Source organism: Marmota flaviventris, chromosome 15 (genome assembly GCF_047511675.1).
Source record: "Marmota flaviventris isolate mMarFla1 chromosome 15, mMarFla1.hap1, whole genome shotgun sequence".
NCBI lineage: Eukaryota > Metazoa > Chordata > Mammalia > Rodentia > Sciuridae > Marmota > Marmota flaviventris.
Window position 1 is genome coordinate 28,897,405 of NC_092512.1, and position 13,487 is coordinate 28,910,891.

A 13,487-nucleotide genomic window follows, 5' to 3' on the forward strand; every position below is an offset into this window, starting at 1 on the left:
ATGCCCTGGACTAGACAGAACTCTGGGCAAAAATTTTCCTCTCTTATTCTCAAATCTAGTACTCAACTATTAAGTGGTAGCTGTCTTGTTACTATCCTTTTAATACTAACTATCCTAGAAGTGTTCTCAAATACTGAAATGTTCTAAATAACACCCTAGCTAGAAGATTTGAACAAAAATATCTCAATGCAAAAGTGAAATTTAGAAATTGATCAAACTGGAGAATAGATTATTAGTGTCTCCTGTACTTTAAAGGCTATGCTTCAGTTTTAAGGGCAGCATTTTTAAAAAATAAAATACATAATTAGTTCTGTTTACATAGCTTTCTTATTATATATATATATATATATATATATATATATATATATATATATATGCTATGCAGAATGGTCTATTTGCCTTAGTTGATGACATCAGTATAAGCATATTTTTTTTTACAAAGGGGTATATTCCAGAAGTTTATTCATAAATTCGTCCTTCTAGTATAAGCATATTTAAAAAATCATTATTAGTCTACATTTTGCTAGTTATTTTACTCCCTCTTACTCTGTTAAAAATCAGGTTACCTTGAGAAGGACTTGTGGCAGAGATTAGGGGAGTACTCATGGGATCCCACGTAAACCCACAGTCACCTGAACATTTAGATGGAATTCCATTGACATAGACTTGAACCTTCAAGTATAGAAACAGAGCTGATTAATAAGGGTAAAGAAGCAGCTTGGATCACTAAGATATGCACAGGATTTAGAACAAATGGAATTTTGTTTGCTTGTCTAAAAAATTAGTCTGTACATTTTCTATTTTGACATTTCATTCTTTCATTCATTCAGCAAATGTGCCCTCTTTGTATCTGGCACCATTGTAAATGTTAGTAATACAGGAAATACTAAGCAAAATAGGTGACATCACTGAAGTCACCCAACTTATATTCTATTAGGGTTGGAATAGAGAGTTGCCTAAAACTATAAATGAAAAAAAAAAATGAATACATATGCTACCAGGAGTTAATTAGTAATAGGAAGAAAAACAGAGGTTGCTCTTGGGAAAGTCACCTAACTTCTTTACATTTTTAATTTCATCCTCACGAAAATGGCAGTATTAGTAATTAATTCACAGAACTATTTAAATAAAAGAACATATTCTCTAATTCTGGCAGTAGTAAATTAAAAAAAATTCACAAGGAGGATAATTCCCCAAAAGTCATAAAATAATTTACTGATTTGATCAACTGTTAACGCAAATATTAACATGAAGATAGAGAAGTCAACCATCCTGTTTTATCAGGTCTTTAACATATTAAAAATTAGTTATCCATTTAAAATTATGCCAAGTGTTGTAAGAAAAGTTTCAAAAATACCTGTGGCTTTTGACTGGGTGTGCGCAGAAGGTCTCCCAGGATGTGTCGTCTGAATAAGCCCCCTTCTCTTACCTTTGCAACTGTCACATTAGCCTTTTCTCCAGTGATGTTGGAATCATTAACCTAATAACAGAAATCATTTTACTAGAAGGACTATGGTAAATATGACCACTCAAGTTTTTCTTTATAATTTAAGGACTAAAAGCAAAAAAGATCAAAACCACTTTTGTCACTTTTTTTTTTTTTAAGGAAACTCTTCAAAAAAGAGAATAGTCTATTCACAGAGAAAATGCTGAGACCATTATACTGTCATACATTGCATTAATTAAAATATGAATTCAATGACTAAAAATTCACTTGAATTTTTAGATTCAGTAAGTCTAGAGAAAATCAATATACTAAATTGGGTTTTTTAAAGTATTCTACACTTTTTCTAAATATAATCACTTTGATATTGTTGAATATGTGAAAAGTTGAGTACTCTTTCCATCTGAGCATCAACTTTCCCCTTTAGCATATTTCACCTCCAACTACCCTGGATTTTCATCCACTCTTGGACTTAGGTTTTCTTCCAATGGTAAAAGTGAACCCAAATCAAATCAGTATGTACAATTTGATCATTCCAAAGTTTCTCTGCCAATATGGCAGCCTTCTGATGTATACAAGGGCTAGCAAAGTCCTGGGCTATGCGTGAGCCAACATGATGAGGCACAGAAATGATGAATAAGCAGAGAAGATTTGCTGGAAAAGAGACAAAGAGTTGGATACACTGGCAGTAGCAGAGATAACAAGAGGGAGACCAGTCACTAGAGCTATGGCAGTTATGGAATTTTCTAATTCTAGTTTCAGGCCATGTGTACTCTTAAAATAACTTCTACATCTTTTACGATAGTTATTATTTTACACATCCATATAGACTGGTTTACATACTTTTTTTTGTCTCCAAAATCCCTAGCTCACACTCCTGCTGCAAAAATGATTTCATAAGTAGAGTTCTGCATTTTTCCAGCTTATGTCATGGACATCTCTCCAGCTAAATATATATGGGTCTACATATGATCACATAGTATTCACATGGAATATGTCATTCAAACAATTATTCTCCCATTGAAGACACTTGTTTATAAGTTTTTACTGTTTTAAATAATAATGCTTCAGACTATCTTTGTGCCTGTATCATTTTATATTTATATTATTATTTCAGTAGGATGGAGTTAATATAAATGAGATTGCTGGATAATTAAGTATATATATTCAGATACTCTTAGATTATCTTCCCTCAAAGTGGTACTAATTTAAAAATGTATTAGCTAGCCATAAAAAAAAACCCTAAAGTTGTACTAATTTATATTCTCACCACAATGCATGAGAGAGACTATTTCTCACTCTCATCATCACTAGAAAGCATAATCTTTTTAATGCTGGACACTCTGTGACCTAGTCACTCCTAGACTCCTCTCCTTCATGTGCTCTAGGCCTAAATCTTCTCCTCCAGCCCTTTCAACACTCTAAGCTAAAATAACTAGATGAGAATTTAAGGTGTGACCTTCTCCCCAACTAAAAAAGGTCACATTTCAAACCACAAAAGTACCAAGGACCCAGATTACAGCTCTAGTGGCAGAATTATTGACAGTGAAGCTGATTCTCCTTGTCCCCAACTCCTACCTCTTAAAATGCACCTAGATTTTGTTTCGAGACTGGCCTTTCAGGTGCTCTTTCTGTCCCTGCCAAGGGTCTTTAACTCACATATTCCTGAACTTTTTCCCATGTGGAACGGAGAATAAAGTACCAACAGTTATGAGCCATGAAAGAGTACACCTTGTCAACCTAATGTAAAGCAATCTTCTGGTCAAATGCCTTTAAAATTTTTTTGGTCTATAGTTTGACTTTTTCAGTATACACAAATAAAAATCTCCAATTTTTTTTAGAATGAGGCAGGGTGCAAATAAGCAAACAACACACAGAAGAAAACAGAAGCCAAGCCAAATGAGGGAACCTGGAGAAGATTCTGCCTTCCACATGTGCTTCTCCACTTGATGCTCCATGAGTATCCAGCACAGGTGCCCTCTTGTGTAACTGAGACTTGCCCTACTTCTTCCAGGCTCTGGAGAGCAAACTGCAAATCTGCAGCTGACATAGCAGCAGGGATGCCTGCATTCACAGAGTGGGGTAAAGAGCAGGAGTCAAGAATTTACAAACCATATTTCATTATTAAAGTACAAGTAACGTGTACTGTGTACTACTACTTGTAAGCCACACACCCTCCTCCATTAAAAGTGAAGGTGAAATGTCTCACTTGTGCTGTGAATATATATATTTATGGGAAACAATAGTTACATAATAATGTACCTCCCAACTAGGGCCTCATCTCAAATACTTTTATTTTTAATATCAATTCCCTTTATAGATATTTTAAGTTATGAATGTGGTACATCTGCTGAGGCAATGAAGAAAATATGAAAATATCATTTGTTCTGGAAATCATGGAGAAAAATACTATTAAAAATTAGTGCATCAGGGGCTGGGGTTGTGGCTCAGTAGTAGAGTGCTTGCTTAGCACGTGTGATGCCCTGGGTTCAATCCTCAGCACCACATAAAAATAATAAAATAATAAAGGTATTGTATCCATTTGCAACTAAAAAAAATTAAAAAAATAAAAAAGAAAGTAGTGCACCAAAACATTTACTATTGTTGTCTAGATCAACATTGTCTAATTTATAAACATTATGAATCACAAATATAATTTAAATTTTTCTAAGAGTAGTAATTTTTAAAAGACAAGAACAATTACAATTATTTTGATAATAAATATTATGTAAAGAAATATATACTTAAAATGTTATTTCAATAATGTTGAAACAATATTTCAATGTTATTTATTTCACTCTATGGCACTTGTATCATTGTAAGTGCTCAGTAGCAACATATGGCTCATGGTTATGTTAGACAGAACAGGTCTTGATTATTCAATTAAAGTCATCTTTAAAAAATAATATTCTAATCCCAATTTTAGAATATGTTAATATTATTATCGTTTCTGGCTACCCTAATCATGAATACTTTTTAAAATGTATGTGTTATATAAAGATATGATTTATGAAAGTCATCTACTTTCAAAAAATGACTGTTAAGAGTATATTATATTTTTGCAGACTTTTTTCTTATATTAATGTTAAATAAGAATAATCATTACAGCCAGGCATGGTGGTGCACTCCTGTAATCCCAGCGGCTTGGGAGGCTGAGGCAGAAGGAGTACAAGTTCAAAGCCAGCCTCAGAAACTTAGCACAGCCCTAAGCAATTTATCAAGACCCTGTGTCTAAATAAAACATAAATAAGGGCTGGGGATGTGGTTCAGTGGTTAAGTGCCCCTGGGTTCAATTCCCACTACCAAAAAAAAAAAGAATCATTACAAATAACAGTGGCTTTGGGTGGGTGAACTCTTTTCTAATCTAGTAACAGAAGAATTTTAAACAAAAATTATTATGTTTGGTTATGATTGGTTAATGATTGGCCAAATATGGTATGTCATACATAAACACACACACTACTTCAATGTAAAAATAGCAATAAGTAGCAATTCTCAAATGAAATAACATTTAACATTTTGTAGACTATATATTTGTATGTGTATATATCAATGTTCTGAACATTCCTCATATACCTTTGAGAACATGTCCGTAAGCATAAATGTCAAAGGTGCCACTTATAGGTGGAGAAGCTTCTTGAATTCTTTGAATATGAATCTTTGACTTCCCTGGCCAATTTTTTCCTCTGTAAACAGACTCATTCTCTGTCTCATTTGTGATTACCTAATTTCCAAAACAAATATTGATAAAATGATCAAACCAAACAATGGTTAACATGATTTCTCTTTTACCATGGTACAATCTTGTGACATGGCATAAATGAGCTTCAAGTATTCAGGATTTTTCAGAACGTTAGAGAGAGTCACATAAATCAATACAGGCTGTGCATACACAGCTATAATAATGAGGCCAAAGTCAACTCAGTCATTTGTGTAGCAATCAACTGGAACCACAGTAATACCTCATTAATTCAGAATGTACCCTCCATCACTCAAGGAACAAATATTTATCGAGCATACATTCTGTTCAATGTACAAAGCTCATGACTATGGACAGAAAAGAAGCAGGAGATGCAATCTTGGTTATCAGAAAACTAAAAACCATTCTGAAGAAATAGCATATGGGGACTTGATAAACAATATAAAGAAGAATATGGTAGTAGAGGGACTGGTCTAGTCTTACTGGTGACTTTTTAAATACTGAGTACCAATCAATTCGCAGAAGCAACACTTTATAGAGATTCTTAGATTATAACCTTAATCGTGTTCTCTCCACTTTCAGTCCTTCAGTTATCTGTCAATCTTATGGAATTAAAAATGATGCACAAGTAGATAAACATAAGTGCCAGATGACATATGGAAGAATGTTTACATCAACTTTATTCGCAATGACCCTAAACTGAATATAGTGCAAAAGACCATTAACACAACAGATAAATGGTGGTATGTTTATTCCATGGAATAATGTACAATAATGAAAAACAAAAATAACTGTAGCTAAATGTAACAAATGAATCTCTCAATATTGGCTAAAGGAAGCTAGATACAAAAGATTGCATTCTTTTTGTGTGTGTGTGTGTGTGTGTGTGTGGTGCTGGGAATTAAACCCAGGGCCTTGTGCATGTGAGACAAGCAGTCTACCAACTGAGTTATATCCCTAGCCCTAAAAGATTGCATTGTTATGAGTCATTGATTTAAAGTTTAAAAATAGGCAAAAGTATTTAATGGTGGTAAAAGTGAAAAAATGGTTATCTGGGTGTAAGGGATTTGTAATCTAATGACAAGGAGGAGATAAAAAGAAATCTCTCAGGAAACTAATGACTTCCTTTACCTTGATCTGAATGGTCGTTATGAGTGTATTTATTTGGTAAAAAATTCATTGAGTTCAGCAAATTTCAGGATACAACATCAATGCACAAAAGAATTATGTTTCTAAGTACAAATGATGAACATGTGAAAACCAAAATTTAAAATATACCACTTAAAATTGCTTCCAGAAAAATGAAATATATACATATCTAACAAAACATGTTGTAGATCTGATCTGAAAATTGAAAAATTCTGGTTAAAGTAATAAAGAAGTCCTATCCTAAATATGCTGATTTTTCTTTTTTGTACAACATATTGGAACCTAAATCAATGAAAAGACATACTCTGTTCATGAGATGGAATACTCAACATAATTAAGATGCCAATTCTTATCAAAACAATATATCGGCTTAAGGCAATGAGTATCAAAATGCCAGCAAGATTTTGTGTAGACATAATCAGTCTTATTCTAAAATGTGTACCAAAAGGCATAGGAACTAGAATTGCATAAGTACTGTCACACAAGAAGAATAAACTGAGAGAATTCTTTCTACTAGATGTTAAGGCTTACTATATAGCTATAGTGATCAAGACAGTGTGGTATTGGCAGAAAGATCAACATGTAGAAAATATAACAGAATGATCAAGATAGTGTGGTACTGGCAGAAGGATCAACATGTAGAAAATAGAATAGAATAGATACCCCAGAAGTAAACCCACACAAATATGGCCTACTGATTTTTCATAAAAGTACAAAGGTAATTAAATGGAGAAAAGTTATATTTTCAATAAATGGTGCCAGAGCAACTGGAGCCACAGGTAGAACAATAAACCTGGTCCTAAAACCATATCTTATATAAAAATTCAAATGAATCATGGCCTTAAGTGTAAAATGCAAATCTATAAAACTTTTAGAAAAAAAATGTTTAAGACTTGAAACCAAAGGCACCATTCATAAGAGAAAAACAATTGTCACAATGGTAAATTGGATTCTATCAAAACTAACAATTTTTCCACTATGAAAGACTTTGAAGATGAGAAGACAAAGTATGGTCTGGGACAAAATTTTTGTTAATCACATATCTGACAAGGAACCTGAATCTAGAATATAAAAAGACTTTTAAAAACTCAACAATATGGAATAGACAACCTGATTAGAAAATGGGCAAAAGATATAAGAAGACATTTTATATATGATATATGAGGTTATTGTTTAGATATTAGGTGTACCCCAAAAGGTCATGTGGGAGACAATGCAAGAATATTCAGAGGTGAAATGATTGGGCTATGAGAGCCTTAACCCAATCAGTGAATTGTTCCTCTGATGGTATTAACTGAGTGGTAACTGAAGGCAGGTAGGATGAGGCTGGAGGAGGCGGGTCACTGGAGGCATGCTTTCGGGGAGCGGGGGGTATATATTTTGTTTGTACAGTGGAGCTCTCTGCTTTCTGATCATCATGTGAGCTGCTTCCCTCTGCCATACTCTTCCACTATGATGTTCAGCCTCACCTGAGGAATGTATCAGGCTGTCTATGGATCAAGACCTCTGAAACTGTGAGCCCCTAAATGAACTTTCTCTTCCCTAAAGTTGTTCTTGTCAGGTCATTTGGTTACACCAGAAAAAAAAAAAAATATATGAGCAGTAGATAAACCCATAAAAACATGTTTATCATTAGCCATTGGGGAAGACAACTTAAAACCAAAATAACTTATAAGAATGGCTAAAATGAAAAAATATATATGTAGTGATAACACCAAATGCTTACAAAATGGATCACTCATACATTGCTGGTGGCTAAAAGGGTAGCACAAGAATGCTTATAATGGAAGTGTTGGTAGTAGTCATATGCATCTACACTTGTGATAGGATTGCACAGAACTGCACACACACACACACACACACACACACACGCAAATAAGTGTATGAAAAGCTGATAAAATCTAAATAAGGTTGATTAGTGGATTGTATCAATGCATATTTCCTAGTTGTCACATTATATTTTACAAGAAGTTACCATGATGGGGAGTAATAGGTGAAGGTTATAGGTATGTGTTTATATTATTTCTTACAACTGAATATGACTCTACAATTATCTCAAAAGTAAAGTTTTAAAAACAATTCATGGATCTGTACATTAAACCTGTGTGCATATTATTGCATTTATCTTTCATTTCTATATTTTTAAAAAGAACACAAAAATTAAATCCCATATTATCCAACTAAATCTTCAATTATAGCTAAAACTTACACATAACAATCACCAATTATCAGTTTTATGAGTAATCTTGAAAACTGGGAGACTGTTGACATAGATATTTGAGAACAGAAAGCCCTGAGTTAGCACATTTTGTAATAGAGCTAAGAGTAAAACACTAGAAAACATTTACAAGACATTTATCTGGAAGCTATGAAGACTAAAACATTGAGCCAGCATGGGGTAAAGGCAATTTTGGAGAATACTGATAGTTTTTCATTATCTTTAATCATAAAGTTGGTAAGTTAAAGTTTTCTGTGACTCTCTAATTACAAGAGTTAATAATTTAAACTTTAATCTTGAGCTTATTTACTTGTTTTTAATTTTTTGTAGGAAATAATATTAACTTATCATGTATTTTTACAGGAAATTAAACTTTAAAATGCTTATCACATTTGTAGTTTTTAATACTGATCTTATAAATCATCCAAGCAGTTCAAAACCTATGCAAATTATTTTGGAATTATGGAAGAGACCATGACTTTTCCTTGTAAGTCAATATGAAATTTCTGCTTAAATCTGACTAATTTTGATTCTTAAGGATATTTACCCTGTTTTTTTTACCCATGAATATTTTCTGAATATTTTTTCATGCTTAAAGTCCATGTTCTTGCTCAAGTAAAACAAGTTTATAAATAATTTGTCTTAAAATAATTGCCTTATCAAAAGATATTCAATCTAAATATCAGCAATTTTCAAAAAATTTTAAATTAATTACATTAAAAGAAATGATCATTAAGTTGAAAATAGTAACTTATAAAATTCTAGGCTTACCTGTCCAAAGTTTACAGCCATCAGGGGTATATTATGACTGCAATTATATGAAGTCATGGTAATAAAATATTGGATTGTTATAGTTGATCCGTTAATTTTGCTCTGATTCACCTGAAAGTGCTTTAAAAATATACCTTTATTTGCTAATGCTGGAAGTCTTCTCTTTGGCATTTCTAAAGAATGTAAATAAATAAAGTAAATGGGAAATACATTGTAGTGTTTTATTTTTATTTTTATTATCATATCTCATACGTATGAGTTTAATAACAGGATTAAGCCCACAATGTTAAGACTATCAAAAATAACTTTTTCATTTTTAGCTAATAATGTCAGTGTCAATAGGTGAATTTTAGGAATGACTGTCCCTCCTGATAGTTGGTTTCTCAAAGATAAAACAAACAAAATGAAAATGTTTGCCATGGTGTATTTTTTGATAAGCAAAATCAGCACTATAAAACAAATTCTTGCTTTAATGAGAAAGTATATTTATTAACAAACAAAATTCAGGACTATACTGCTAATCTTGCTATAATGAGAAAGTTTATATTAAGAATGAATTTATTCTTACAAAAGGACAAATCATATTGCCCTTTCCATTAAAAATAAAGTAAAAATCATAATATTATTTATTTTATTTCATTTCATTATATATGTAATATGTATGTGTATATATATATTATATGTAATATATATTATATGTAATATATATATATATATATATATATATATATATATATATATATATATATATATTTGGTGCTAGCGTTCAAACCCAGGGCCTTGTGCATGCTAAGAAAGCACTCAACCACTGAACAACACTCTCAGTCCCTAAATTATAATATTATGGAGGTAAAAGAATGAATCATGAATATTCAAAGATTAATATTCCTGTCTATACAGAACATAAGAACAATATCCACAGTAGAATTTTATTATATGACACATTTAGAAGACAACTGCAGATATAAAATGATAGAACATACCAACCAATGTTGAGATTGTAGATGTCTGTCCAATGTATACTACATCCACATAGAAGAACTGTGATTCTGATGCTTTCTGCAAACTAATCCTTTGAAGAGAAAAATCTGTTCCATCATATTTGGTTTGTATGAGATCCAGAAGATCTATGCAAGTGTAAGTCCAACTGAAATAATTAAATCAATGTACAAATTAGTAATAAAAATACATTGCAAAAGTCATTAAACTTTTTAAAGAGTAAAAGCCCCTCCACCAAGATGTTAATCAAACATACTCATTAGCACAAAAAAAGTAGGCAAACAAGAAATACCAGCAGAAGCGTACATTGGTAGTAAAAGCTTTAATATTACAAACAACTTCAGGTTTTCTTTTATTTATAAGCCTTGGTAGTAGATACAGAAATGTAAAATAACATTCTATAACAGTAAGTAAAGGGCATACATTGGTATAGAGAACTTTAACAAAAAACAAGACACAAAATAGTTAATATTTTATTTTATTTTTTATTTTTATTTTTTTGAATTTAACATAAATTTTATTAATCAAATGGGTAGAATTTTATATCTTAGAGTATAATAAGCAGGATACAAGCAGCCTGAGGAAGTGTACATATATTTGAGGAAAGGTAGAGTTTAAGAATGTTTCATTCAGTTAAAGCTATGATTTTTATCTTATAATAACCCACAAGGAGGTGATGGCATAGCAAAAAAAAATTCCACACAATGCTACTCCAGTGAGCTCTTCTGAAAGTACTGTCAAGTTCCAGTTTTGCTTCTCAACACTGGACTGAATTTACTGTTATATCTGACATTTTTAACTAAAATAGTTGATTCTAATATCCTATTTTTCCATTTCTAATACAGGATATGATATAATAGCATGCTAATATTTTACAGAGCACAGAGGTAGTTGCATGAGTGTATACATTTCTTAAAACTCACAGAACTGTGCACTTTGAATGAATTCAGCTTTATGTGAGTCATACTTCAAACAACATATCTAACATTTATGAGAAGTATTTTCTAAAATACAGAGTGTGTGTCTTTTCATTGTTATTTCTACTATAAATGGATTTTTTCATACATTGCAGATAGAAATATAGTCAGGATTTACATTAATTTCAAGCTATAACTATTTTTAAAGACTCAAAGCATAATTATACAGAACTAACTGTGCTTGAGTTATGACAATTGTAGTCATTTAAAAGCATTGTCTAGGCTCATTCAGATACTTCCTTTATAATTCCTTATTTGAAGTTCTACATGTTTAACTTTTGGCAAAGTAAGCATTACTTCAAAATACCTTTTCTCCCTTTATCTTATATATTCATCAAAACATTCTATTTTCTCTACTACCACATAGCAAGCACTTTTTGCCCCTGGTGATTGAAGTCCAGTAACAAAATTCTGATAAGCTAAGCTAATCTGTTTCTACTGTTTTCCATTAGCTGAGAACATACTGGATTTAATATATGATTTAAATTCTAAAGTTTACTATCATTTTGTATTTTTTAATTACTGGGTATTGATCAGTGTTCTTTACCACTGCACTAAATTCCCAACCCTTTTAAAAATTTTGAGACAGGGTTTTGCAAAGTTGCTGCAGCTGGCCTAGAACTTGCAATCCTCCTTCCTGCATCTCCAGAGTTACTGGGATTACAGGCATGTGTTACCATGACTACCTTGCCTTGTTTTTCAAATGGTCATATGTGATGATGATGATGATACTAGGCCACTTTTTATTTTCTTAATCTATACATTTCTAATCTATTTCTGTTAGGAAGCACTTGTACAGACTAGAAATGTTCTAATTTAGATCCATGTGCTCAAGATTTCCCCTCTCTCCAAATAAAACAAGAAAGGAATTTATCTTTGTAAAAACATATAAACATATATTATAGTAATAACTTAAGTTTTTCCAAATTCATAGTACAACTTACTTGTTTCCATAAGCAAAGTAATATGTAAATTGTATATCAGCACTTCTAGTAATCTTGCCATTGTCTTGGTACTGAAATTTTAGACCAATATAATTTTTCAGGAATCCTTTGTATGCTAAACATAACTATATAAAAAAATGGTAAAAGTTAGCATATCTTCCCATTAAATTGTTTTGTAACAATTCAAATTAACCCAATCCAATTAAATAAATATTTGTTGAACCTTTTCCATATATACTATACAGAGAAAGGCAAGATTAATTTCAGCTAGTAGCTGTAGGAGAATAATTGGGGAAGATTTTATAAACAAGGAAATGGAGTCAAAGTGACCTAACAACTAATGATTAATTCTTTATTGTTTTCTTAGATATGATTTCCTTTAAAAATGGGAACAGTTCATTCCCTGTGGAGCTGAGCTGTCTATTAACTAAATTGTTCACTAAACTTAAAAGTCATTGCAGATGAAGAGAGAAGAGAGGTAAATATTCAGACAGATTAATCAGGATATGAATTAAGAGATAGAGATGAAAGTAAAATAGTAATTAAAAACTTGTTTTAATGGTCCCAAACTCCTTAAGCATGCCAGATATTTTAAGAACTTAGAACATTGGACTTTTTGCCACATTTGAGAATTTGGGGCAGGGAGTGGGGGTGGGCGTGGAGGGGTACTGGGGATTGAACTCAAGGACACTCAACCACTGAGTCACATCCTCAGCTCTATTTTGTATTTTACTTAGAGACAGAATCTCAGTGAGTTGCTTAGTGCCTGGCTCTTGCTGAGGCTGGCTTTGAACCCATGATCCTCTTGCCTCAGCCTCCCAAGCCACTAGGATTACAGGTGTGCGCCACCGCACCTGAACATATTTGAGAATTTTAAAAACAAGAAAAAGCAAAAAGTTATGCTTATTGGTTTTAAAATATTTATCCTAAAATGGCCATCTCTTCAATTCATGATTTTCTTTCATGTTTCCCCAACTAAACACTCAAGATCAGCTTATAATGGCTATCCATTTTGTTTCTTCCTAATTAATGAAGAAAAATGGAGGATATTATACATTTTAATTATTTTAGTATTCGAACTATGTGCAAATCATGTCTTCTAAGATTATGAGATAAAGAAGAATATATGATATATAGACACACACACACACACACACGTTTTTTTTTTCTTTTTAGAATTGCCAGAAGAGGAATCACTAAAGCACCCAGAATGTGAGCCACAGTGCCTGTTCAACATGACATAATTTCATGAAATTTTATTACCAAGGTGAATTTCAGATTCAAT

General features: G+C 32.0%; 1 protein-coding gene across 1 annotated transcript in view; it reads right to left on the bottom strand.

The window, feature by feature from the left end:
• Nucleotides 1-13,487, bottom strand: part of Pkhd1l1 (PKHD1 like 1) — a 140,432-nt gene that overhangs the window by 84,455 nt on the left and 42,490 nt on the right. Inside the window, exons 21-27 of the mRNA XM_027948491.2 lie at nucleotides 12,203-12,327; nucleotides 10,266-10,429; nucleotides 9,283-9,455; nucleotides 5,021-5,168; nucleotides 3,354-3,508; nucleotides 1,358-1,480; nucleotides 567-672 (exon numbers count right to left, since the gene is read on the bottom strand). Of these exons, the coding sequence (XP_027804292.2) occupies nucleotides 567-672; nucleotides 1,358-1,480; nucleotides 3,354-3,508; nucleotides 5,021-5,168; nucleotides 9,283-9,455; nucleotides 10,266-10,429; nucleotides 12,203-12,327 (994 nt within the window). The remainder of the gene's footprint in view (nucleotides 1-566; nucleotides 673-1,357; nucleotides 1,481-3,353; nucleotides 3,509-5,020; nucleotides 5,169-9,282; nucleotides 9,456-10,265; nucleotides 10,430-12,202; nucleotides 12,328-13,487) is intronic.